The sequence below is a fragment of the Leptodactylus fuscus genome, chromosome 7, assembly GCF_031893055.1.
Source record: "Leptodactylus fuscus isolate aLepFus1 chromosome 7, aLepFus1.hap2, whole genome shotgun sequence".
In the NCBI taxonomy this organism is placed as follows: Eukaryota; Metazoa; Chordata; class Amphibia; order Anura; family Leptodactylidae; genus Leptodactylus; species Leptodactylus fuscus.
In genome coordinates this window covers 131,920,732-131,947,939 of record NC_134271.1, presented here as the reverse complement: position 1 = coordinate 131,947,939, position 27,208 = coordinate 131,920,732, and the positions used below count along the sequence as shown (strand labels likewise).

At 41.7% G+C, this 27,208-nt stretch overlaps 3 protein-coding genes across 3 annotated transcripts; all 3 read left to right on the top strand.

Moving 5' to 3' along the window:
- The first annotated feature begins 856 nt into the window (after positions 1-856).
- On the top strand, positions 857-1,804 carry LOC142213340 (olfactory receptor 12D1-like). Its single transcript, XM_075281655.1, has one exon. It carries the CDS (start codon positions 857-859, stop codon positions 1,802-1,804), a length of 948 nt encoding a protein of 315 aa, XP_075137756.1.
- A 7,525-nt stretch (positions 1,805-9,329) lies between these two features.
- On the top strand, positions 9,330-10,280 carry LOC142213339 (olfactory receptor 12D1-like). Its single transcript, XM_075281654.1, has one exon. It carries the CDS (start codon positions 9,330-9,332, stop codon positions 10,278-10,280), a length of 951 nt encoding a protein of 316 aa, XP_075137755.1.
- Positions 10,281-20,989: 10,709 nt separating this feature from the next.
- On the top strand, positions 20,990-21,979 carry LOC142213338 (olfactory receptor 12D3-like). Its single transcript, XM_075281653.1, has one exon. The coding sequence runs from the start codon at positions 20,990-20,992 to the stop codon at positions 21,977-21,979; it is 990 nt and encodes a 329-aa protein (XP_075137754.1).
- The last annotated feature ends 5,229 nt before the right edge of the window (positions 21,980-27,208 follow it).

Here is a 27,208-nt window from a genome sequence, read left to right as displayed (position 1 = left end):
GGAGGAGTTTCTGGATTTTTCTCCAGAGTTCAAAAATGACCCTAAAATAAGCTACGATCTTCTCATATACATGAATAATGTATTATTATTATTATTATTATTATTATTATTATGCTTTCTTTTAAGAGAACCTACCACTTCGGCAATATCGAGATTTTTATTTGAAGAGGGTCTACTACCATCGAAATCACTTCTACCCTATCCTTGTAGGACTGGGTAAAAACATACGAAGATTTATTTTTTTGTTTCGAAGAGCAATTGTGGTGCCAAGAAAATCAACTTTGTATTCGTAGGTAAATGAACAGGTTGGTGCACCCGGAGAGTGGACATGTCTTCTAGACCATTTTTTGTTGTCTGTTGTCTTCGAATGACAAACACAAGATGACCACTTATGACACGACGGTCACCACCAGATCTCTAAAGTTCTGTAACATTTTTAGTTACTTAAATTTGCAAAAATGTTTAATTTTTAATTGTCTACAAATTTAACATATTCATATTATATGGTCATGAAAACAAAACCCTTTAGGAGGACTCACAGTTCTCACTGAAAATGGAAGTCAGTGGGAATAAATTCATCTTATCTATCTCTCTTTCTTATATATAGTCCTAACATATTCAGCAGCTCTTTACAGACATTTTCACCATTCACTGTCCTGAGTAGGCCTCACAATCTAAATTCTCTACAGTCTATGTCTTTGAAGTGTAGGAGAACTACTCAAACATGGGGCGAGTATGCCAACTCCATTTGGAAGTTTTTGGTTGGATTTGAGCACAGAACATTTTGTAAATTTAATGTGAAATCATGTATTTTGATCAGTGTTAATAGGTTTTACATGTTTTCTTTCAGGTTCCAATGGAAGAGTTGAATGAGACCATTGTAACAGAATTTATTCTTCTAGGAATCACCAGTCTCCCTAAGCTTCAGATTTTCCTCTTTGTTACTTTTCTTATGTTCTACCTCTTAAGCTTTGTTGGTAACTTATGCATTGTGACAGTGGTTATTGCTGACCATGGCCTTCACACGCCAATGTACTTTCTACTGGGCAACCTCTCCTTTCTGGATTTCTTCTACGCTACCACAACAGTCCCCAAGATGTTGTCGGGTTTACTTATGGAGGACAAGAAAATATCTTTCCAAGCTTGCATTACCCAGCTCTATAGCTTTCATTTCTTAGGAAGCACTGAAGCCATGCTCCTTGCATCAATGTCTTATGACAGATATGTCGCCATTTGTAACCCATTGAGATACCAAGTCCTCATGGCAAGGGCAGTGTGTATTCAACTAGTATTCACATCCTGGCTTATTGGTTTCTTATACTCTCTTTTCCATACAATTTTAACTTCCCGACTTCCATTCTGCAGAAAGAACCAAATAACTCACTTCTTTTGTGATATTAAGCCTCTGTTGAGGTTGGCATGTACCGACACACATATCAACAGGAGCTTGGTCACCATAGTCACAGGTTCAGTAGCTATTGCCACATTTGTTCTAATTATGATCTCCTATATATTTATTGCAACCCATCTCCAGAATATTCGTTCAGAGCAAGGTAGAAGTAAAGCCTTCTCCACCTGCTCTGCCCACCTTACTGTGGTCCTCTTATATTTTGGAACTGGTTTCTGCACTTATTTGAAACCGACTACTAAAGATTCCTTGGAGCTAGACAGGATGACAGCGATCCTTTTCACGGTCATCACACCAGCATTGAATCCCATTATCTATGCCCTGAGAAATAAGGACGTGAAAAAAGCTCTTAGGAAACTGTTCCTAGAAGGTCTTTTTGTAAAACAACTACATTAATAGCGACAACAGCTACATCTAAAGCCCCTACACAATGACTTTTTATTGACGTAGCCCATTGTCTTCAGCAGGACCTACCAACAAGTTATTCATCATGGTCATCGATAGGACCCACCAACCATTCATCGTAGGGTGAAAAGATAATTGATTATCTTGGATCGTTTTTGGACAATTTTCTAGTTTACTGCCAAACATTTGAGGTCTACTAAATATGAATAGTCTTTTGCTATGGGCATATAAATGGAGCCAATGGGGTTGGAAGCCGGTTACAAAACAAGATTTATCTCAAGTTATCACTAAACACTCATTGACTTGCACTGTATGTATGCATACATGGATGCCCTGATCTTCTTGATGTTTGAAACTGAGAACTTTATGGATCGAGGCTATATATTCATTAGTCTGTATTTTGGAGTGATATTTTTGACAGATATTTTAACTTTAATATTGTGCATATTCTGGGACTTCTCTTTTAGGTTTTAGCCGATCTTGGGATTTTAGGATCAATTTTAAAATTCGATTCTGATCATTTTCCAGCTGATCCCAATCGTGATCATGAAATTTGCTCGATCGCCAATCGGGATCCGATCTTTCCCAATCCCGATTGCTCAACCCTATTAATGATATATACATGAATAGAGTTGAGCCGATCTTGAGATAACCTCTGACCTCGATCCCGCTGGAAAAGATCGGGATCGGAATTCCAATCGCGATCCTGAAATTTACTCAATCGCCAATCAGAATCTGATCCTTTCCGATACCGATCGCTCAACCCTACTCTGTTTTCAATGTTTTTTTGCTTCTTTAGATATCTAGTTATAGGATATTCTTTGAATTGGGGCTATTATACCTTTGTAATATTACAAGTTGTGTAAAGAACATATTTATACAATAACGGTTCAGCTAATACTGTAATTTAGACTCATTTTCAAAAATATGGAGGTCAAATTAATCCAATTTAAATTTGTTATTAGGCACAAGAGATGGGAGAATTGGTTTGTAACAAGCTGGTCTGTCCCAAATATTTAAAATTGTTAGGATTTTTAATGAAAAATTTCTCTCGGGCAAACTAAAATGACTGCCGCATTATACTTTGGGGTCTATTTAGACCCAAAGTATACAAGGTGCAGGCCCAGGGTAGATGAAAAAAATAAGAAAACATTTATACTCATCTTCTATTACTTCTTTTGGGCCCCTTATGGCATCTGGTTTTCTCTTGGTGGCATCATCAGTCCACGCTCAGTGCTAAGGCCTGTGATTAGGCCACAATGTCACAATGTCATGAGTCTCGGCATGCCCATGTAACCGTTGATAGCCTCATCACAGGCCTCAGCAATGACCCCCGAGTCAATGATGTCACAGAAAAGTGCCAGACGTAACCAGTAGGGCACTGGACACCGCAAGGAGGCCAAAAAAAAAGGAAAAGAAGATCAGTATAAGGCTGGGGCCCCATGAGATGGAAACGTCTCAATTTGGCCGTGATGGAAATGCCGCGGGAAAAATCGCAGCATTTTACAGTAAGGGCAAAGTAGATGGGATTCTAGCGAGTCCCATGCTCCCTTTACTGTAAAAACTATGGTACGGAAATGCTTTCCCCATAGGTATAATTGTAACAGAAAGTCTGCGGAGGAAAACTCCTCGAACTTTCTGTCTAAAGGGCTGCGGGAACATAAGCAATGCATTGCCACCATGGATTTTCCCACAGCGCTTTTTTGCTGCTGGACATCCCGTGGGGCCTTAGCCTACATATTCTTTTTTTCCCCTGGGCCTCCATCTATTATACTCTGGGGTCTGAAGTGACCCCAGAATATATTGACATCACTTTCCCATTTGGCATAGTTGTGTTTGCTTTTGAGAGCTAAAACTTGTATAGATAGGTTCCTAGGAACCCTGACAGTGTTCTACACTATGTTTTAAGCCAATTTAAGGTGTAATTCATTCCAAACTTGTTAGAAACAAATCGGGGACTTGATCCACCGAACCCAAATGCGAAACGAGTCTTGAAAGGTTTTTCCTTCTCTATTAAGACCTATTTTTATTGTTTGATTTGAAATAAAATTGGCCTTATTCTATACATTTTTTGTTTTTTTTCTTCCAGGGTATTGAATGGGGATTGTTTGGTTTTATTGACTAATTTTTGTATAATACATTGTCATATGTCATCTGTTTTATAATCATGATACCTCTTGCATATTAATAATTAGTTGAATCCGGCATCTACAGTATTGCCAACTTATGTTTTCTTAGTATTGATCAAAAAGTGCCATAGTCATTGGGTGAGATGTTACTCAGACTTCTTCAGTTACTGGTCACTATGGAATAAATCTAAAAACTATAAAAAAAAAAAAAAAAAAAAAAAAAAAACCTTCAGTATACTGTGAAAACTTAAAAATCGAGAAGCACAAGTAAGCCAAGGGGGACTTTTTTCTACTGTTTTGCTATTGGTGGAATTTCATAAATAGTTTTTGCAAGACTTTGGATTTGTGGCTAATAAATCTGAATAAATAAACTGTCTCCATGTTCTTTTTAGAGTTCTATCTATCTATCTATCTATCTATCTATCTATCTATCTATCTATCTACAGTATCTATCTACAGTATCTATCTATCTATCTATCTATCTATCTATCTATCTATCTATCTATCTATCTATCCTGTGGTGTAACTAGAAATGGCAGGTCCCCGTGGCAAACTTTTGACATGGGCCCCCCAAGATGGGTACGTGTGCGTGCAAGCTGTATGTGAACAAGTGGGTGACATGGGTTGCAGGGTGTATATGAAGGGGGAATGAAGGTACAGAATGTGCGCGAGCAAGGGGGGAATGGGGGTGCAGGCTGTGTGTGAGCAAGAGGGTGATGTGGAGCAGGCAAATCCCCATTCCACCACACTCTTGCTTACCCACAGGCTGCACCTCCCATTCCCCCTTCTTTGTCACACACAGTCTGTGCCCGCATGCCACCCTCTTTGCTCACACACTGCCCATCCATGTATCCCTTTGCTCACATACAGCCTGCACCACCCATTCCCTCCTCTTGCTCACATAGTGCAGAATAGGGGTGCAGGCTGTGAGCAAGAGGAGGGAACACGGGTGCAGACTGTGAGAAAGAGGGGTACATGGGTGTGCAGGCTGTGTATGAGAAAGGGGGGAATGGGAGTGTAGACTCTCACACACAGCCTGCACATCCAGCCTGCACACCCATGTACCCCTCTTGCTCACAGACTGTACCCCACTGCCCCTCTTGCTCACAGGCAGCCTGCAACCCTTTGCCCCCATTATACACTGACCTGTAGAATCCGGATAGCTCCACACACACAATACTCTGAGTATATCTTAGTAGGTGAAAGGAATCCTATCATTAAAACTCATTTTTTTTCTGCCTACCACGTAGGAATAGCCTTAAGAAAGGTTATTCTTCTCCTACCTTTAGATGTCTTCTCCGCTCGCTCCGCTTTGGTATATAATCCAGATTTCATCGGTATGCAAATGAGTTCTCTCGCAGAGCTGGGGGCAGTCCCCAATGCTGCGAGAGACCTCTCCAGCATCACCTCCATCTTCTTACACAGTATTGTAAGCAGCCACTTTCTTGTGGCCAGCAAGCATGCGCAGGCCCAAGGCCTAGAAGTTTGAATCCACCACTGGAAGAAGATGCGAATAATACCCGTTCCTGAAGAAGATGGAGGCAGTGCTGGAGAGTTCTCTTGCAGCAATGGGTTGCCCCCAGTGCTGTTTGAGCGATGGGGACTGCCCCCAGTGCTGCGACAGAACTCATCTGCATACTGACGAAAACCGAGATTTCTATCGAACGGCGGGTGTTAGGATTGTGCAGTAACTGCGGCCATGACATGGGCGTCGCCGCCTGTTCCTATGCACAGTCCAGGGTTGCAGGGGTTAACCTGCCTTGCAACAGCCGGGTGTGGTCAAGTCTTTGATGGACATGTGTGTCGACCAATGGACACTCGGATTGGGCAGCTGGGCTATCTGCTGGTGACCGCCCCTTGCCTATATAAGGGGGCTGGTCTGGACGCCCGGTGCTCTATGATCACATTTGAAACCTGAAATGATGTGTGTGTGCATGTATGGGTTCCAGCCTGTAAAACTGAACTGCCCTAGCTAGTAAATGACCCCTGAGATAGCAATGCCACTGTTAGTCAGGCATGGAAATGTCAAAAGTCAGGGATCCGCGCTCCAAAGGTCAAAAGGTCAAAAAACATAACTGAAATTTACTTTGTCAAAGAAAAATAGTTTAATGAAAAAAAGAAAGAACAGCAAGCACAAAGCGTTTCGGATTATCCAAAATCCTTTTTCAAGTGCACAATTCACTGATGCACGTCGCCCGAAGGAGCTGAAACATGTCGTCTGGAAAAGGCCCCCTCAAACCCGAGACAACTGGAGCAGTTTGCTCATGAGGAGGGGCCAAAATACGTGCTGAGAGGAGCAGAAGTCTCATTGACAGTTGATATCTACACTCCATCAATCGCAGAATAGTAACATGTTTTCTTACCCTTCCTATAATCGCCACTGCCCCCAGCCCAACTCTCGTATATCCTTAACGAAAATTGTGCTGTCACTGCAATGCTCCCTTCCCTGCTATTAACATCATAGCCTATTTGTAAATTAGAACCCCTTCCCAAAGTGGGTTTTTCTTTCATTAAACAAGGGGAACTAACAATTTTGCCCACGTGTGTATGTGAGCTTTTTGCTACAGATAAGTACAATCACGGTGATACCAAATGTATTTCGTTTTTTCATGTTTTAATAACCTTAAAGGGACTCTTGACATATGGCAATGCATCGCAGTTCCACCCACAGCTCTTTAGACAGAAAGTTTGCAGAATTTTCCTCCGCTGACTTTCTTTTACAATTATATCTATGGAGAAACTGCCGGACATGCTGCGATTTCCAAAACCACACCGGTTTCGTTAATTGCGACGTGTATCCCCCACAATTTTTACCGCAAAGTGGGCATGTGATTTGCTAGAATTACATCCACTTTGCCCTTACTGTACATCATGTGGGGCCCCGGCCTTAGGGTAGAAAAGCAAGTTCCTTACAATGTTCAGCTATGAAGGCTTTGCATGCCCAGCCAGGATAACATTTCAATGACATAATCCTCATGCAACCATATGTGATGGAACAAAAATATGCAAAGATGATTTTTTATTTATTTTTTTTAAGTGTCATGAAATACCAAATTTTTCAGCACAGGTTTTGTGCTGAAAAAGCCCCCTCAGCTTATACTCGAGTCAGCAAAATTTTTTTTTTTTTTTTTTTTTTAGGAGGGGGGGGGGGGTCTGTGACCAGCCACAATATCTATGTATAGAATCTCCCATAAAATAGTGCAAAAAAAATAAAATAAAAATGAAGATTTAAAAAAATAAAAGTTGTAAATCCCTCCTTTCCCTAGAATACATACAAAAGTAGAAAATGACTGTGACACACATACACATTAGATATCCCTGTGTCTGACAGTGCCCAGTCTACTGAATTTAGGGGATCTGCAGTGCTCCTGGTCCATCGGGAAGGGGTTAATAGGAGCACTGTAGATCCCCTATATTCAGCCAGACTGAATTCCAAGTGGGGGAAGAAAAAACAGTCCTCAAGCTCAGGGAAGGGGCAGACAGACAACCAAAACACCCCCTCCCCTTCCCCAGCATCTACTGCACTCAAAAACTCGACCATTTTAATTTTTGAAATTTTCCAGTATCTGCTGCATTCCCCCCCCCCCCCTCCTCGGCTTATACTTGAGTCAATAAGTTTTCCCAGTTTTTTGTGGTAAAATTAGGGGCCTCGGCTTATATTCGGGTCGGCTTATACTCGAGTATATACGGTACATCAAAATAGAAATTGTGTAATAAATAAAAAAAAAAGAATGGATGATTATTTTTTTTAACTGGTGTGTTAAAAAAAATCTATTCATTGCAGATATACTTTAGTAATAAAGTGTGATATTAGTCATATTAATGCTCAGCATCCTCAGAAAACTTTTTGTTAATGTTAGAACAACATGTATACAAATTATCCAGCAATCCCACAAAGCATTTGCTGTATTGGGACTGGTTGGTCCTTTAGGGGTTTATTCCCTTTCGTGTTCCGATGTAACATATATTGCCAGATGTGAATAGATCCAGGCTTTGTGCCAGTGTGGAAGACAAGAGCACATGAGCTGCAGACGAGCTTTTCTTTAATCCTTTCCTTATTTTTTTGTCTGGTAAGTGCAATCATCTTATTGTTATTACTTATTGACGACATACTGAGTATTCTACTTTTTTTTTCTTAAACACACTTAACTTAGATTCACATTCTGTAATATGATGGGACATTTTACAATGTGGTCTACCACCACCAAACTCACTTCTATCCCCTCTTTGTACGACTGGGTAAAAACATAGGAAGAGATATTTTTTGTGTCAAAGAGCAATTATGGTGCCCAGAAAGTCAACTTTTTAGTCATATGTATGTTTGGTGCACCTGGAGAGTGGACATGTTGTTAGGATTGTGCAGAGACTGCGGCCATGATATGGGCGTCGCTGTCTGTTCCTCTGCAAAATCCAGGGTTGCAAGGGTTAACCTGCCTTGCAACAGCCGGGCGTGGTCGACTGGTTGAGCGACATGTGTGTCAACCAATGGACGCTCGGATTGGGCAGCTGGGCTATCTGCTGGTGACTGCCCCTTGCCTATATAAGGGGGCTGGTCGGGACGCCGGCGCTCTATGATCACATTTGAAACCTGAAATGATGTGTTTGTGTGCATGTATGGGTTCCAGCCTGTAAAACTGAATTGACCCTAGCTAGTAAATGACCCCTGAGATAGCAATGCCACTGTTAGTCAGGCATCATGCTGCCTTGTATGTTTGTGGTGCAACTCTGTAGGGGCAGCTAGCATTGCTTCTCAGACAGGGTTACTAGGAGTGGGCTTGGCAGTAGTTGCCTGGGTGGTTGGGTTGAACTACACACAGGGTTTACTTGGTCTCTGGCTAGTCCTGGAGTTCAGGCTATCCAGTTTGTTTATTTGTGCGGCTGCTCTGACTGCACAGGGCTCTGTGAATTGCAACAGAGCACACCTGGTAATTTAATTTAGCTGCAGTGACAGGAACTGTTAGCCTTTGTTCACACCAGGTTGGTTAGTAGTCAGTGGCCCAGAGGGTTCCGTAGGGTTTTCATTTAAGTTGTTTTTTTTTTAATAAACCCTGCTGACCATAACACATGTCTTCTAGACTACTTCTTTTTGTCTATGGTCTTTGAATGACAAACACAAGATGACCACTTATGACACCATGGTCACCACTAAGAGGGTTAGATGAGATCTCTAAAGTTCTGTAAATTTTTTAGGCTCTTATATTTGTAAAAATATTCAAGTTTTAATTGTCTACAAATTTAACATTCATATTATATGGTCATGGAAAAAAAACAAAAAACATTTGAATGTTTTTGGTCGGATTTGAGCACAGGACATTTGGTAAATTTAATGTGAAATCATGTATTTTGATCAGTGTTAATAGGTTTTACATGTTTTCTTGCAGGTTCCAATGGAAGAGTTGAATGAGACCATTGTAACAGAATTTATTCTTCTAGGAATCACCAGTCTCCCTAAGCTACAGGTTTTCCTCTTTGTTACTTTTCTTATGTTCTACCTCTTAAGCTTTGTTGGTAACTTATGCATTGTGACAGTGGTTATTGCTGACCATGGCCTTCACACGCCAATGTACTTTCTACTGGGCAACCTCTCCTTTCTGGATTTCTTCTACGCTACCACAACAGTCCCCAAGATGTTGTCGGGTTTACTTATGGAGGACAAGAAAATATCTTTCCAGGGTTGCATAGCTCAGCTCCACATCTTTCATTTCTTAGGAAGCACTGAAGCCATGCTCCTTGCATCAATGTCTTATGACAGATATGTCGCCATTTGTAACCCATTGAGATACCACGTCCTCATGGCAAGGGTAGTGTGCATTGAACTAGCATTCACCTCCTGGTTTATTGGTTTCTTATACTCACTGTCCCATACAATTTTGACTTGTAGACTTCCTTTCTGCAAAATGAACAAAGTAACTCACTTCTATTGTGATATTAAACCTCTGTTGAAGTTGGCATGTACCGACACACACATCAACGAGAGCTTGGTCAACATACTTACGGGATCGGTAGCTCTAAGCAATTTCGTTCTTATTATCATCTCCTATATATTTATTGCAACCCATCTCCAGACTATTCGTTCCGAGAAAGGTAGAAGTAAAGCCTTCTCCACCTGCTCTGCCCACCTTACTGTGGTCCTCTTATATTTCGGAACTGCTTTCTGTACTTATTTGACACCAGCTACTAAAGATTCTCTGGAGAAAGACAGACTGACTGCAGTCTTGTTCACGGTCATCACACCAGCATTGAATCCCATTATCTACGCTCTGAGAAATAAGGACGTGAAAAAAGCTCTTAGGAAACTGTTCTCAGACGCCATGTATTTTAACCAACGACAATATTAGCTAAATGATTTTAAGGGTGTCTATGTCCCTCATGTCCCTACTTTAATAAAAGACTATAGACATTTAAGTAAATGCTTATTGGTGTCATACTGAGATTTCCATTCACACTGTATTCTCTGTTTCCTATGTGTGTTGAATTCAACAGAGTTAAATGGGTTGACCAATTTCTGAGATTTATCCAAATCTGCTGTAAACAACATTACAGATTACAATTCCATATAGTGCCTATGGCTTCCATTCACTACTATCTCCTTTTGCTACTCCATTTTATGTGTATACCCTCCTCCTTTAACTGGACTCTACTCCGTTTCTATCATATCCACTTACGGAGAGTCATGTGGATCTCGATGATGTTGAGGTAAGTGTGTGTGTTGAGACTACATAAGGTGCCACAAAGACCTGAAGTTGGCCTGAAAGCGTTGCTGACCTAATATTGTCAGCCGCGAAGTGGATTGGTGACCTGGAAGTTGGAACAAGTGATGGTGTGTCTCAGAGAAAGTTGTGAGAAGGGTCTTCTAAAGTGTGGTCATGGAGAGAAAGCTAGCTAATAAAGGGGTCTCATAGATTGGGCTGTTCAATCCCGTAACAACCATCTCTGACATACTGCGTAAGTCGTGTGAGAATTTAATCCTGTGGATATCCATATACACAAAAGTCTAAGCTGTTTGAGACTCCAAAACTTTGAGAAACACCTGGGTTAATGTGTTCTGTTTGAGACTTCAGTCATGTGAGGAGAGACTGCTAGATTACTGTGATCTGTATGAGACTTCAGCCACAGGTTACAGAGTGAGTGACCAGTAAATAGTAGGGTGGGCTGCTCCAAAGTCTTTTTGATACAGCTCTGTGAAGTCAATGGACTGGTAGAAGATGGAGGAAGAGAATAGTCCAATGGGCTCTTGTAAAACAATTCAAGTGATAAGAAAATACCACCTTCCTGTATAAAGAGTTGAAGTGTTGCATCTTATATTGCAAGTTACAGTTTACTTCTGCCGAGAAACAGTGGTCTGTGTGATCAACTCAACACGTCAATAGGAGCAGAGCTGTATTATTGCCATACAACAACTATACAATGTATGAAGCCACTATACATTGTATAGTACTGGGCCCAGCACCAATCCTAAACAGAATGGAACCACTATTCTCATGATGTCTCTGCGATGGTCTATTCATAGCCATAGCATGTTCTTCCATCACTTTTAGTTGTAAACATATCCATCCATCATTGGCGCAAAACAAGCACAAACACAATACTAACAGCCCTGGAGAAACTGCACAGGGGACGGCTTCCTGGTGGTCAGTTTTAAAACCCCTTAATTTGAATTGGTTTTAAAAGCAAACCGCCTGTGTCCACCTGCAACCTCTCCATGGGGCAACTTTTTTTTGCCGCACACGAAGTCAGGCATATATATATATATCCTATATATATAGGACTTTCTGTCCATGCAAAAAAAAAAAAAAATGGTTTCCTCATGGAGAGACTGCATACGGACACCGGAGGTTTGCTTTTAAAACCCATTCAAGTGAATGGGTTTTAAAATTGACCACTGGGAAGCCATCCCCTGTGTAGTTTCTCCGGGGCTGAGGACGGAAACCCAGCGGAAATACACAGGGTGGACACCGGGCGCAAGTGTGAACACCCCCTTAGTTGTATTGAGAATTTGTTTGAGTACCTTGCTTCATTGTCCTTTTTAACCCCTTCCCTCCGATGGCATTTTTTGATTTTCGTTTTTCATTTTTGACTCCCCTCCTTCTAAACCCCATAACTTTTTTATTTCTCCGCTCCCAAAGCCATATGAGGTCTTAATTTTTGCGGGACAAATTTTTCTTCATGATGCTACCATTAATTATTCTATATAATGTACTGGGAAGCAGGAAAAAAATTCAGAATGGGGTGGATTTGAAGAAAAAATGCATTTCTGCGACTTTCTTACGGGATTTGGTTTTACGGCGTTCACTGTGCAGCCAAAATGACATGTCCCCTATATTCTATGTTTCGGTAAGGTTCCAGGGATACCAAATTTATATGGTTTTATTTACATTTTGACCCCTAAAAAAAATTCCAAAACTGTGTTAAAAAAATTTTTTTCTAAAAGTCGCCATATTCCGACGGCCGTAACTTTTTTATACGTAAGTGTACGTGGATGCATAGGGCGTCTTTTTTGCGGGGCCGGGTGTACTTTTTAGTTCTACCATTTTTGGGAAATGTTATTGCTTTGATCACTGTTTATTCAAATTTTTATCAGAATCAAAACAGTGAAAAAACGGCGGTTTGGCACTTTTGACTATTTTTTCCGCTACGGCGTTTACCGAACAGGAAAAATATTTTTATAGATTTGTAGAGCGGGCGATTTCAGACGCGGGGATACTTAACATGTATATGTTTCACAGTTTTTAACTACTTTTATATGTGTTCTAGGGAAAGGGGGGTGATTTGAACTTTTAATTCTTTTTATATTTTTTTATATTTTTTTTAACTTTTTTTTTTTACTTTTTTTTTTTGCATTTATTAGACCCCCTAGGGGTGTTGAACCCCAGGGGGTCTGATCACTAATGCAATGCATTACAATGCTAATGCTGCATAGACCAGCCTGCAAAAGAGAGGATTTGCAGACAAGCCTGGGAGCCTGTACAAGGCTCCCATCTGTCATGGCAACGGGACGTCAGCCCTGGAGCATGCTCCAGGAGCTGGTGATCCTGGCCAAAATGGCGGCGCCCATGCGCCGCCGGGAAAATGGCGCTTCCGGCGCCTTTGACCGCGGCGCCGGAGGGGTTAATGCCTCCGATCGGTCCGGGGACCGATCGGAGGCATTAGAGCCGGTTGTCTACTGCTTAAAGCAGTAGACACCCGGCGGCTATGGCGGCCGCCCGGCTCCCGGGCGGTCACCATAGTTACAGACCCGACATGCGCCGTACTATTACGGCGCATGTCGGGAAGGGGTTAATATTTTGAGGGTTTTTTTTGTTTATTTTTTAGTCTGTACAATATAAATGGAAAAACTTGCAAATGTACCTACATTCATAGAGCTGAATATTACAAGCAATATTTTGCTCTGAGGCAAATATTTTGCCTCAAAGACCATTCTAACATTTGTTAAATTTCTGACGTTACTAATACAATTTCACATAGAAGATTTTGTTGCCTAAATGTGAGTTTGTGATCCTCTATATTGGAAATGAGAAAACAGTAAAAGGGGTTGTCCCATCTCAAGGATCCTATCTATACTGGTAGCTTATTTAAATGAAGACTTTTCCTAAATATATTGCTTTAGAAATTCTTCTTTGTTCTCCTGTTATGTGACCTTATTCCTCCCATTGTTTACACAGCGTTGCTATAACCACGAACCTATAGGACAAGTGATGCCACTCACTGCTCTTGCCGGCAGGACAATCATTCAGCTAATTGCAGTTTTGCTGATAAAATCCTGACTGTTATCTCTCTATGTAAAATCCGCCAAGTTGTAGAATGTACCGTGTTCCACAACAACCAAAACCCGATAGGCACACACTTCACTTTACAGTTACAACCAAAGCCAGAGATAACAAAATCATTGCGTCTTTTCATTATCTCTGGCTTTAGCTGTTACTGTCAAGGGAAGCGTGCGTCCCACCAGTAGATTCTTCAACTTGGCGGATTCTTCACACAGCCTTGTCTACGCAGACAGCTGGTGTCCAGGTGTTGGCGACCCCCGATTTGGCTATTCAGACTTATCTATTTTGTCTTAGCACCGTAAAGGATAAGTGGGTAGTGTGTGGTCCTGAGGAAAGGCCACAGACCCACCACGCCTAATTAACAACAGTTCCCGTCCAAAAGTAAGCGCGGACCTTCTCTTTTTTGCATTCCTCCTGGTACAGATCTCTCTATGTAAACACACAGATAACACTGAGTCCTTTCTGTAGAAGCATCTGCATATTATCTGATCTGCATAAGTATTGCGTGTCCCGTTCAGCGGGTGGGGGAAGGAGAAATACAGGAAGTAAGAAAAACAGACTGCAGACAAAGCTGCTGAATCATTGAGATGGGAAAACCCCTTTAAGGACACAGAGAATTTTCAGGTTTCAGTTTTTACTCCCCATCATTTGTGATTTTCTATACAGTATACAGTCATATACAGTCATAATTCTCTTTAAAAAGTCCCAGTTAATCGTAGCAACCAGAACAAAAATGCGTCATCTCATCAAAATATGGCAAATAGTGTACGACACAACTGGAGTCTAGCCTTGTAATACCTGAGATCGTAGTATACACAACTAATCTTATGAAAACTGCATTTACTACACTTATTAATGATCACTGCATTACATAACTGTTGTAATTTGTCTGTGTATCCTCTACCACAGTTAGGTCGATGTGGTTATGATATGGCTTCCTGCCGGATTTGTCTCTGCACACTGTACCATAGTTAGTTAGATGTGGTTATGATATGGCTTCCTGCCACACCGCTGCTTGTATATCTAATAGATATGTAACCACATTGCTAACATTGCCCTTCCCCACATGCTATTTCAGTATTTTGGTTTACAGACATAGCAAAGTTTACCTTGACACACAGAACATTAACAACACTGTGGCACACAGTCTTGGCTTAAAGGCGTTGGTCAGTAAGAGGTTAAGAGGTCTTTCCCATTCTTGTACTATACAGTGTACAGAGCCAGAAGCAGATAACTCTGTGCCCTGTATAGCATTCGGGCCCTTTTACTACAGCTCAGTTCTCATTAAAGCCAACATGAGCAGGGGTGCAGTAATGGCACCCAGACACTGTGCAGGGCACTGAGCTATCTGCTTCTGGTTTACTGCACAGAATAATACAGGGACTGGATGCACCACTGAACAGCTGATCGGTGTGAAGGCCCCTACTAATCAGATATCTATGGCTAAGAATGCTAAGAATTAGAGATGAGCGAACAGTAAAATGTTCGAGATTCAATATTCGTTTCGAGTAGCCCCTCAATATTCGACTACTCGAATCGAATATCGAATCCTATTATACTCTATGGGGGAAAATGCTCGTTTCAGGGGTAGCCAAGGTTCGATCAAATTACACTTAACAAGTCCACGAGTGAGGGTCGGGCTGGATACTCCGAGAAGTCTTCTCCGTGCAGCATCCCCGCGGCATCTTCCGGCTCTGAATTCACTCTGCCAGGCATTGGGCCTGGGCAGAGCCGACTGCGCATGCCCGCACTACAAGCGGGCACGCGCAGTCTGCTCTACCCAGGCCCAATGCCTGGCAGAGTGAATTCAGAGCCGGAAGACGCCGTGGGGAAGCTGCACGGAGAAGACTTCTAAAGGTAGGAGAAGAACCAGTGTTGATTGGCCGACTGTATAGCATTCGGCCAATCATTGCTGGTTTTGCATCGAACTTTTCTATTCGAATAGCGAGTGGTACTCTATCGAGTACGAGTATTTCGAATACCGTAGTATTCGATCGAATACCTACTCGATCGAATACTACTCGATCATCTCTACTAAGAATAGTTCCTTTAAAAAAAAATATCCTGGACAACCCCAGGTTTCAATTGTTTATTGCACTTCAGAATGTTAAGATGTCGCCAACATCATCTTGAATCTGATAACTTGCTGCCTTGCAGAAATGTGGTAACTCCCTGCAAGCTCCCCTTAAAGCAATGAAATAGTGATGTTAAAATGCTTACCAACTGTTTACTTAACATGTTAAAAGTCATGTTAAACCTGGCTACATCTATATGTACTGTGAGAAGGTGACAGGCAGAATGCTGGAGTCACGCTATATCTCCCCCAGGTTTCTGACATACGTGTGGTCCAGTGCGCGTCTTAAATAGGCCTTGGCCCAGCTGTGGATCCTAGGCTCGTTAATGGCCCATAAAAGACTGCATAGCCCGCATTTCAGGGCAGATCCTGGGAGTGGGAGGAGGTGCATGAGTCTGTCCTGAAGAGCTGAGTTGTGGTGAGAACAAACTAGGACTTGTGCGTTATTTGATCGAGTGACCAGAAGTAAGCCACACGTACAGTTAGCCTTATACTGTATTAGTTAGAGCTCAGATGAGCGGGGGTTTTGTTTTGCATTTTTGCCTCAAATTAAGGCTTTTTTTGTGTCCTTGTCTCTGACTGGTTGGGCCTTCGCCATTGCTGCTACCGAGCTATCTTCATCAAGCCTTGATCACTTGAAATGTTCCTGCATGTCTGGCCTGCTGGACCAGTATTGGAAAATGTCTAAAATAATTTGATAATGTGGGGATTTCTATTGGAATGATTATGGATCATTGAGTCTTGCACAATCCATTCAAATCCTACACTAGGGACAACTTCAGTTTCGCCAAGAGTTTCAAGAGAGCCTTCCAAGATGTCTTCAATGACGACTACAGCTAGAAAAATGTGACTGCCTAAAGTAAATAATATTAAAGTAATAGTAAAGTAATATTTCTCATGGACTCGCTTCTATAGGCCTTGCTCACAAGAACTTGGTACCACCATATGTTGTTCTTTATTCTTGACTTTTGCGCTCAGACAGATTTCCCATTACTGATCTAACTTGACCCTACTTCTTTCATTGACATCTTGTTAGGATTGGGTCCCGCAGGTTGCTCTCCTGGCGCACAGCGCCACCTGCGGGTCAGTCTGAATCCAGCTTTCACCCTACTGAGCAGGATCAGACTTTTGGAGCCGCTCACAAGCTGTGTGTCATTTCTCTCCTACTGAGCATGAGCGGTGAGGTCATGACCACCGCCCCTATTGGTCTTCCCTTTAAATAGTGTGAGCCGATTCCCGCAGGGTGCTCACACTTTGACTAATGTTTGAATAAAGTCTAAACTGAAGTTGTTAATGACAGTAGTTTCAGAGATAGGCTCCAGGTTGCCAGATTAGGCCTGTGTGGAGTTCCTCTGCTTCTTTCTGGGTGCTGTTAGTTAGGACCTGTAAACCCTGAACTGTCAGCTCTGCATCAAGGCTAGGAGCAGTAGACATTGTTCCAGCCCGTGGAGCTGCATCAGGTTTGGTTTCTGAGATAGCCTTATTTAGACTGTCAAACTTACTTGGTATCTCCTAGCTGTTGCAGGATCATGCAAACTTCCGTGGTGACTCCTAGATGTTGCAGGAGCATGTTTGTTGCTGACCTGAGGTGAGTTAACCCTTGGCAGCCTTGTTTGTTTAAGTTGTACTGGTGTATCTGGCCAGTGAGGTTAACTGTCAGGGTTTAGTTGCGCCCTGTTTTCATTGAGTACCACACCGCACCTCGGCCAGTGTTTTTTGCATCCTGTTCACATTAAGTTCAGACATACAGCTGCCCACTGGGCCTGTGGACCTCGATGCAGTGTTCTGCAGACTAGAGGTTCTGTCGTTTAAAAAATATTATTTATATATTTACACACAGAACCATAACACATCTGCTCCAGATGTCTTCACATTGTAGCTTATATCCAAAAAGTTCAATAAACAACTTTTCAAGGCATCTTTAGTTTAGACATAGATTACTCCCTATCAGTTTATCAAATCTGACAGCTAATTTGAGGAAATCTGACCCCCACCCCTTTTTTTTTCATGTGATAAACTCATTCCTAGGCATTGGCCAACCTATTCACTCTTAGGCTAAGGCCCCACGTTGTGGAAACGCAGCTTTTTTCTTGCAGATTTTATTGAGTTTTTTTAAGCCAAAGCCAGGAGTGGATTGAGCAGAAGGCAGAATTATAAGAATTCCCTGTATATTTCCGAAATTCTTTTGTAGCCATGCTTGGCTTTGATTCAAAAAACCGCAACAAAAAAAAGCTGTGTTTCTGCAACGTGGCCTTAGCCTTAAGTTGTTTCTTACACATTTATCAACTGTCAGATGAGTGAACCGATTCCACAATGGCTTTGTTTCAATTACCAAAAGAAACCTCCCAGACCACATGATCTAAACCAGCCAGTGAAAAATCATCACAAACTTGACTCCTAGGCCCAATCACAGGGCTCCGGGTGCCTGACGTCAGCCAAAGACCACAAGAGGATTCTGACAGTCTGCATCTCCCCTGGGCTTCTACTTGAAGAGACACCAGAGTATAATAATAGCACTTCCGGTTCATTCTGAACAACTCTGGCCCGAAACTATCCGTACAGCTGAATCTCACAAATATTCGATGAAACAAATCTCAATAAGTTCACCCATCTCTAACACTGTTGGTTTATCCACACATGGCTTTTCACACAGATTTTGGAATATACTCAACCCCAAAACCTGCCTCCCATTGTTTGTAGTGAGACTCTGTAGTGTCATCCATACAGTACATCTGTAGCATTCTTTGTTGCAAGAAAAGATGATACATGTCACTTCTTGAGAATATTCCATTTGAGATTTTGGAAAAAAAAGTATTGGAAAAAAAATCTAATTTCTACAGTGGATTCCACTTCAAATAAATTGGATTTTTTTCAAACAAAAGCTGCCCCTTTAACATACCCTATTGGTGACCTATATTCAGTAGATCACAGGAATCCTTAGAGAACCTAATAATTCAGAAATTTTATTTAGCCTATAATTCCCTGTTGATTCATTTATACAAAATATTTTCATTATGAATTATCATAATTAGAATTATGCAATTTTATGGCTCCGGGGAACTTGTGATACATTAATTTATTCTCAAATGATTTTTCATCATATATAAAAATATCAAGGATCTTCTGATACATTCACAGTAATAGCAGCCTCCGGTGAAGGTTTATTGCAAGGAAAAATCCATAATTCTTAGACCGATCTGGAAAATTACAAATCTATTCATAGAATTTTTATAGAATTTTTTCTTTCTTTAATAGAAGCCACAAAAATGTTAAATAGTTACTGACTATGAAGGATGCCCTGATTAAATTATTTTATTCGTTTTAGATATTCACCACCAAACAGAATCCATCAGTAGCATTGGTAGACGTTCTTGCCCATTTACGTGGTAAGTACATATTTTACAAATAGTTTAATTTTTTTTTTGTATTTTGGGTGGCAAAATACAAAACATTTTAAGTAAAAAGTTCATATGACGTATATAGGAAATGGGGATGGGAAAGTGGGAATAAGGCACTTCCACGCAACCCTATACAAAAATGCAACTATAAGTATAGGATTGGGCACTTGAAATCAACTGTCCCAATCTTGCTCTATCTTTCGTGAACTGTGGGGGAGTCTTGAGGGCTTCACAAATCTTAAATACTCAGCCGACTTCCTAAAAATGAGCGGCTACAAATCAAATGTGTTTGGACCGTGCTTATGATCTACAGATCTAAAGTACAGTACAATATTTTGTATAAGCTACAGACAACTCTGCCACCGCAGCAACTATCTTCTAATTTGTTGGATCAAAGTATTTAACCATTTCTCAAGACCAAAATCTTCCAAGTTTGTGAAATATTAAGAATTATTGTTATTACGGTATGTATTTTTCGAGCAATTGGGTTTACCCAATTGTGCAATGTTGGTAGGGTGTGATATGTACTGTACAAGTCGGGAGGTGGTCAGCCCTACACAGAACCTGTACCCGTCCACCATGACCACGAGTGTGCTGCTCGACCTGTATGATTGTATAAAAACACTATATTCCTTATCATCAAATTATCAAATTTTACGAAATCTGAAATTACATAGAGTAAACTAGATATGGGCGAACCTCACAAGCTTCTTTTCAATGAATATTTATGAGGGGAAATGCTATTATACTGTGTGGTGTCTAGAGATGAGCGAGTAGTACTCGATCGAGTAGGAATTCGATCGAATACTACGGTATTCTAAATACTCGTACTCGATCGAGTACCACTCGTTATTCAAATGGAAAGTTTGATGCAGAACCAGCATTGATTGGCCGAATGCTATACAGTCGGCCAATCAACGCTGGTTCTTCTCCTACCTTTAGAAGTTTTCTCCGTGCAGCTTCCCCACGGCGTCTTCCGGCTCTGAATTCACTCTGCCAGGCATCGGACCTGGGCAGAGCCGACTGCGCATGTCCGCTTGTAGTGCGAGAAGACTTCTCAGAGGATCCAGCCCGACCCTCACTCATGGATTTGGTAAGTATAATTTGATCAAATGTTGCCTACCCCTGAAACGAGCATTTTCCCCCCTTAGACTATAATAGGGTTCGATATTCGATTTGAGTAGTCGAATATTGAGGGGCTACTCGAAACGAATATCGAACCTCCAACGTTTACTGTTCGCTCACCTCTAGTGGTATCCTCATACCCCAGACTAGTTATACTCACCTTACTTCATCTCTTTGTAACATCCATTGGTCCTCTGGCATCCTGTTCAGGTCTCTTTCGGCCCTTGGCTGACTTCACAAACTCCCAGCGTCATGACAAAGGTGCGCCCCATATTACCTGTGATTGGACCTCAGTGGAAACCCAAGGTGTGTGACATCATCCAATGGCCAGAAGAAGATGCTGGAGGACCACCCAATGGCCAGTATAGGTGTGACAAGTTGAGCATAACTGTTATTTACTCATTTCTGATAGGCCTCCACCGGGGAGACCCCAAAGTAATAGAGTGTTTCATGTGTGATGAACCTCAAAAGTTTTGGGTTGAATATTGTTATATTTGAATTGTTAGTTCATCCTTACAGCAACCTCAATCAACTATTTGACATATATGTAAGTTAATGTCTAACAGAAGGATAACTTTTCCATCTTGTATCTTCCCAGTGTGTGACATCCTATACTACTTGTGCTTGCTTTGCCACTAAAGACTCTCTGGTGATCTTTTGGTCATTATGAGAGGCATATGGAAATGACAATAGACAACGAGACATCTATAGAAGGCTTCATCCTTTTTGGTATCACTGATGACTCTGAACAAAACCTTCAGATCTTCTTCTTCATCACATTTTTAATATTTTATCTTTTCATCTTCTTTGGAAATCTCAGCATTGTTCTCCTCATTGTGACTGAATCGGCTCTTTACAAACCAATGTATTTCTTCTTGGGTAATTTTTCATTTCTGGACATCTTCTACTCAACCACCATTATACCTAAGATGTTATCTGGCTTACTTTTAGGTGACAAGAAGATATCTTTCTTGGGTTGTGAAGCACAACTCCACTTTTTCCACTTTTTAGGGTCCACAGAAGCTTTTCTTCTGACTTCCATGTCTTATGATAGATATGTTGCCATTTGTAATCCTCTGAGATATCATGACCTTATGAGAAGAACATCTTGCATTGTGTTGGCTTCCAGCTGCTGGCTTCTTGGCTTTCTATATTCCTTACTGCAAACAATTATAACGTTCAGGTTGCCTTATTGCAACAGGAGACAACTTACACATTTCTACTGTGATATAAAACCTGTTATGATGCTTGCCTGTGCAGATACCAAGTCTAGTGAACTTCTAGTGTCGGGCATCTTTGCCATTTTAGCTGTTAGTGCATTTTCATTGATCATTGTATCTAATGTGTTCATTGGAAGTCATCTCCTAAACATTCGTTGCAACAAGGAGAGACAGAAGGCCTTTTTCACTTGCACATCTCACATCACTGTTGTTTTCTTGTATTTCGGAACAGCACTGTGCATGTATCTGAGTCCTACAACAGAAGACTCATTAGAACAAAACAGAATGAGTGCCTTATTGGTCCCAATTATTACTCCTGTATTAAATCCACTCATTTATACAATGAGAAACAAAGAAGTTAAGAAGGCAATCCAAAGGGCATTGCCTCAAAAACAACAATGTTCAAAATTGTTCATAGGAAAGTATGTGAACACCTCAAATAAACCCGAGTAAAGCTTCAATCCTTCTAATGGTCGGTATTGAAAGAATCTTGAAGAAGACTATGACTACAGATTAACTCAACAAAGACAGACTTTTTTTTTTCTTAAATTCACGTACAAATTTTCATTTACATAAGTATTAATTTAGATATCTGTCGGCAGAGCAATCCTTTGATTGACACCTATCTTGCCTGTTCCCCCAACACACATGTACACCGGGCTTGACCAAGCAGTGCATGTGTAATGAAGTTGCCAAGGAAAGAATGGGGTTCACTAATGGTGCTTCTCCATCATCCTCACCCCCTTTTGGCAGAATTGTCCAAAACTGATTAATTTTTGTGAATTTCTGTTGATTGGTTGTTTATTCCATTTGAGATGACATAAATGACCCCATGACTGTTATATATCATACATAGTTATTCAGTAGAGAATCAGAGATGCCTTGGATGTTCATCAGGTGGATCTGAGGTACATCTTTCCAATGAGTTACTAGCTAATGGTAGGTATGTTTTGTCCTGGTGACCACATTTACTTGTCATTGGAGATGCTGGAGGTTGCCTTCTGCCAAATCAGTTGATTGGGCTTGGATGATGAAGTAGCTAACCTAATACAGGACCTCTGATATGGTGCAGGGAAGTAGAAGAAGGCTGGATGTTGAATAGATTGCAACACACACGGTGTAAACTAAAGAATACTGATATATGATGCTGCATATGGGATTCTGAGGGGAATGCCACTCAGGTCATCCATGGGTAGGATTGTATGTCGTTTGAGAATTAGTAGGCAAGACACCTATAGAATAACTTTATCAGTGGAGTTTTAAAATTAGCATTGTGATTGGTGCTTTGTAAAGATGTCCACAGGTGTTATTCATGGGAATTCATGAACGTAAAAGGATTTTGTACTATGTATTGTTGAAGTTTATGATGGTCATTATGACTTAAGAAAGGCTCATACTGGGGCTGCAGTGCTGTCAAACTAATAAAGAAAAGATTGTTTAATTCCCATCATCTTCAAACATTTTCATTGCACATAACCTTATTGAGATGTTGGTATATTGGTGGTGTGGAGGAAGCTTGGGAGATGTTAAACTGGGGACAATTGGAGGGAGACATTAAACTTTGGTGGAAACTGGAGGAGGACATCAAACTGGGGTAAGCTGGGGGGATGTTAAACTGGGGGTCAGCTGGGGAGGGACATTAAACTGTGGGGGAAGCTAGAAGAGGACATTAAACTGTGGGGGCAGCTGCAGGGGGACAGTAAACTGTGAGGATAGCTGGAGGGGGTCAATAAACTGTGGGGATAGCTGGAGGGGGACAATAAACTGTGGGGATAGCTGTAGGGAGACAGTAAACTGTGAGAATAGCTGGAGGGAGACTGTAAACTGTGGGAAAAGCTGGAGGGGGACAGTAAACTGTGGGGGCAGCTGGAAGAGGACATTAAACTGTGGGGAAAGATGGAGGGGGACAGTAAACTGTGGGGATAGCTGGAGGGGGACAGTAAACTGTGGGGATAGCTGGAGGGGAACAGTAAACTGTGGGGATAGCTGGAGGGGGGCAGTAAACTGTGGGAATAGCTGGAGGGGGGAATCAAACTGAGGCAGCAGGAGGGGGGACATTAAACTGTGGGGACAGATGGAGGGGGACATTATCCTGGGGAAATCTGGAGGGGACATTAGACTATTGGGGGCAGAAAAAAGGGGACGATAAACTGGGGGCAACTGGAAGGGGACATTAAACTGGGGAAAGCCAGAGGGATACATTAATATGTCAGGGCATCTGGAGGGGGACATTGGTACACTTGGAGGGGGACATTATGCTGTGGGGGCAGCTGGAAGCGGACGTTAAACTGTGGAGGTATATGGAGGGGACATTATATTGTATGGGACCACTAGAGACGCATTATACTGTGTGAGGGCCACTAATTGGGCATTATAATTTGTGCAAGTCAGATATTTCTAAGTGGTGGTGATGGGGGACACTTAGGAAATCTTTACATTGGGCCCACCAGTGTGTTAAAATGGCCCTGCTCTCAGCAATTGGCAAGTGCCAAAAAATCTAACTCACAGCTGTAGTCTAGACTTGTAACAGCTGAGATTCTTGGATATCCAGTTAATTTTATATAAACCTCAGCACTTCTTTGAAGAGCTGTTGGGAAATGTGTGTGAACTCGATGCCACAGATGTGGTTGTCATATGGCTTCCTGCTGCACCACTACTCAAATATCTAATAAACCACAGTGTAAAAGAGAAGTGTGTGCGGAAGAGACAAAAAGTGATGAAACGTTAGACAAAAACCACTGCTATAGAACACCTGCTGAATATGTCAATGATGGAGGGATACTGAGGTTACGTAAAACCAATGAAGAGTTCAAGATAATTTTATATTCTAGAAAGATTATTGTAACTCTAAAATTTACAAATTCACAAGTGGTAACATAAATATGTATACGCAATTTGTTGTCTCCTGAGTATGGTAATACCCCACATGTGGATGTAAACTGTGGTTTGAGTACCTCACAGGAAGGAGAAGGGAAGGTGCACACTGCGCATATGAAAGCCAGTTTTTTCTGCAATTATTTGCAGGTGCTATGGTACATTTGCAGATCCCCTAAGTTACCAAAAACAGTGAAAATCCTTTAACATTTACTCCATTTTGGAAACTACATTTTGGAAATTTTGTAAAGGTTATCGTTAGCATAATGTCTGTACTGATGTTGCATAGAATTTATTAACTTTGAACTGTGGAAATAAAAAATTACTTTTCTTTCAATAAAATGTCATGATACCATAGAAACCCCTAAAATATTACTAAAATATTAGCCCACTCTGCAATTTATAACCTTAAAATAATTTATTAAGTGGTATCATGATGATTTTTACCCCCTCTGTGGTTTATGAAAATTTCTGAAAATTTATTAACATTGGGGGATTAAAATGAAAAATAATTAGGGTTGAGTGATCAGGATCGGAATATATCAGATCAGCGATCAGCGATCGAGTAAATTTCATGATCTCGATCAGATTATGATCCCGCCTAAAAAAGATTGGGAACGGAATTCCGATCCCAATCGCACAACTTGCCTACACAGATCCGCTGCCGCTCCCCGTTCTTCTTTCTCCTCTTCTCTCTCATTCACATGCCATCAGAGCGCCGTGCGCGCCTCCGCCTCCCTAGGCTAGTGTTAGAGATGTAACGCGCCATGCTTCCATAACTCCTGGGGTAGGTGGGTGATGGTAGGTTCCCAGGCTGTAGCAGAGTCCCACGTGTCCACAGTAGAAGAAAGAAATACCAGTCAGCTGTAGCATCTTCACGCATCAGCAATAGATGCCAAAAAATAATCTCCTTGAAGAAGAAGTCCACACTTCCATGTAGGTTTTCCTCCATGCCGCATGGTGTCCATGCGGTCCTGGGGGGATGGTAACACACACACAGAAAAACAGCTGAACCAGGTCTTGTCATTGTCCATGCTTTACAATAGAAACAAAAGGAAACAAAATACTCCACAGGGTCTTCCATTCAAATTATAGTTGCTAATTCATAGTGCTAGATTGCTTGGTTACAGGATTCTTGAAGATACAGAGAAAAAGAGTGAGAAAGGAAAGATAAAGATAAAGGTTGGAAAAAAAAAAAAAAAAAATTCACTGAAGGGAGAGTAATCCCAAAAACAAGTACCAAAAAATAAAAATAAAACTTCACCTTTATTTTTTTGCAGATAAAAAACAACAAAAAGGGTAAAAACACATCTCCGGCAAACCAGGCAATGGAAACGCCAGATATTTACTGGGTGTGCACTAACCTTTGTGCCACATCCCCTCGGAGGGTAGGATAAATATGGGCGAGTAAATGTAGTTTAAATTCACCTATTCAGCCCTTTTACTAGGAAATCCTACCTCCCTACAATATACAAAGTATGTCCGGAGTATATTGGAACTGAATTCAAAATAGTATCAACCTCCAAAACCCAATATTATAGTGCAAATAGTGGGAGTATCCACTTCCTCCCTGAGGATACTGGCCTAACGCCACACCAACAGGGAGGGATAGCGGAAAAACTACACCACTGGGTATGGAGGATTCAGTCCATAGCTCCCAGACATACATATAACTACTGCAACTTTACCCTACGCGTTTCGTCTCATGCGAGACTCCTCAGGGGTATATAGTATGTCAATTTGTTGCAAACAAGTGGCATAAGCCACACGATAGTGCAAGTGTCTGGCGGTACGATGCACTGACCGCCGGCAGGACCGCTCCACAGACAGCGATAAAGATTAGAGATGAGCGAACAGTGTTCTATCGAACACATGTTCGATCGGATATCAGGGTGTTCGCCATGTTCGAATCGAATCGAACACCGCGTGGTAAAGTGCGCCAAAATTCGATTCCCCTCCCACCTTCCCTGGCGCCTTTTTTGCACCAATAACAGCGCAGGGGAGGTGGGACAGGAACTACGACACTGGGGGCATTGAAAAAAATTGGAAAAAGTCATTGGCTGCCGAAATCAGGTGACCTCCATTTTAGACGAATAGTGGATTTCAAATCCGGGTCATATGAGAATGTGAACTTTGTGACTATGAGACAGGGATAGCTGTACAGGCAGGGATAGCTAGGGATAACCTTTATTTAGGGGGGAATGTTATTAAAAATAACTTTTTGGGGCTCTATCGGGTGTGTAATTGTGATTTTTGTGAGATAAACTTTTTCCCATAGGGATGCATTGGCCAGCGCTGATTGGCCGAATTCCGTACTCTGGCCAATCAGTGCTGGCCAATGCATTCTATTAGCTTGATGAAGCAGAGTGTGCACAAGGGTTCAAGCGCACCCTCGGCTCTGATGTAGGAGAGCCGAGGCTGCACAAGGGTTCAAGCGCACCCTCGGCTCTGATGTAGGAGAGCCGAGGGTGCACTTGAACCCTTGTGCACCCTCAGCTCTGCTACATCAGAGCCGAGGGTGCGCTTGAACCCTTGTGCACACTCTGCTTCATCAAGCTAATAGAATGCATTGGCCAGCGCTGATTGGCCAATGTATTCTATTAGCCTGATGAAGTAGAGCTGAATGTGTGTGCTAAGCACACACATTCAGCTCTACTTCATCGGGCTAATAGAATGCATTGGCCAGCGCTGATTGGCCAGAGTACGGAACTCGACCAATCAGCGCTGGCTCTGCTGGAGGAGGCGGAGTCTAAGATCGCTCCACACCAGTCTCCATTCAGGTCCGACCTTAGACTCCGCCTCCTCCGG

Excerpts from the sequence above, each read along its gene's own strand:
- LOC142213338 (XM_075281653.1), top strand. The coding sequence starts at position 20,990 with ATGACAATAGACAACGAGACATCTATAGAAGGCTTCATCCTTTTTGGT.
- LOC142213340 (XM_075281655.1), top strand. The coding sequence starts at position 857 with ATGGAAGAGTTGAATGAGACCATTGTAACAGAATTTATTCTTCTAGGA.
- LOC142213339 (XM_075281654.1), top strand. The coding sequence starts at position 9,330 with ATGGAAGAGTTGAATGAGACCATTGTAACAGAATTTATTCTTCTAGGA.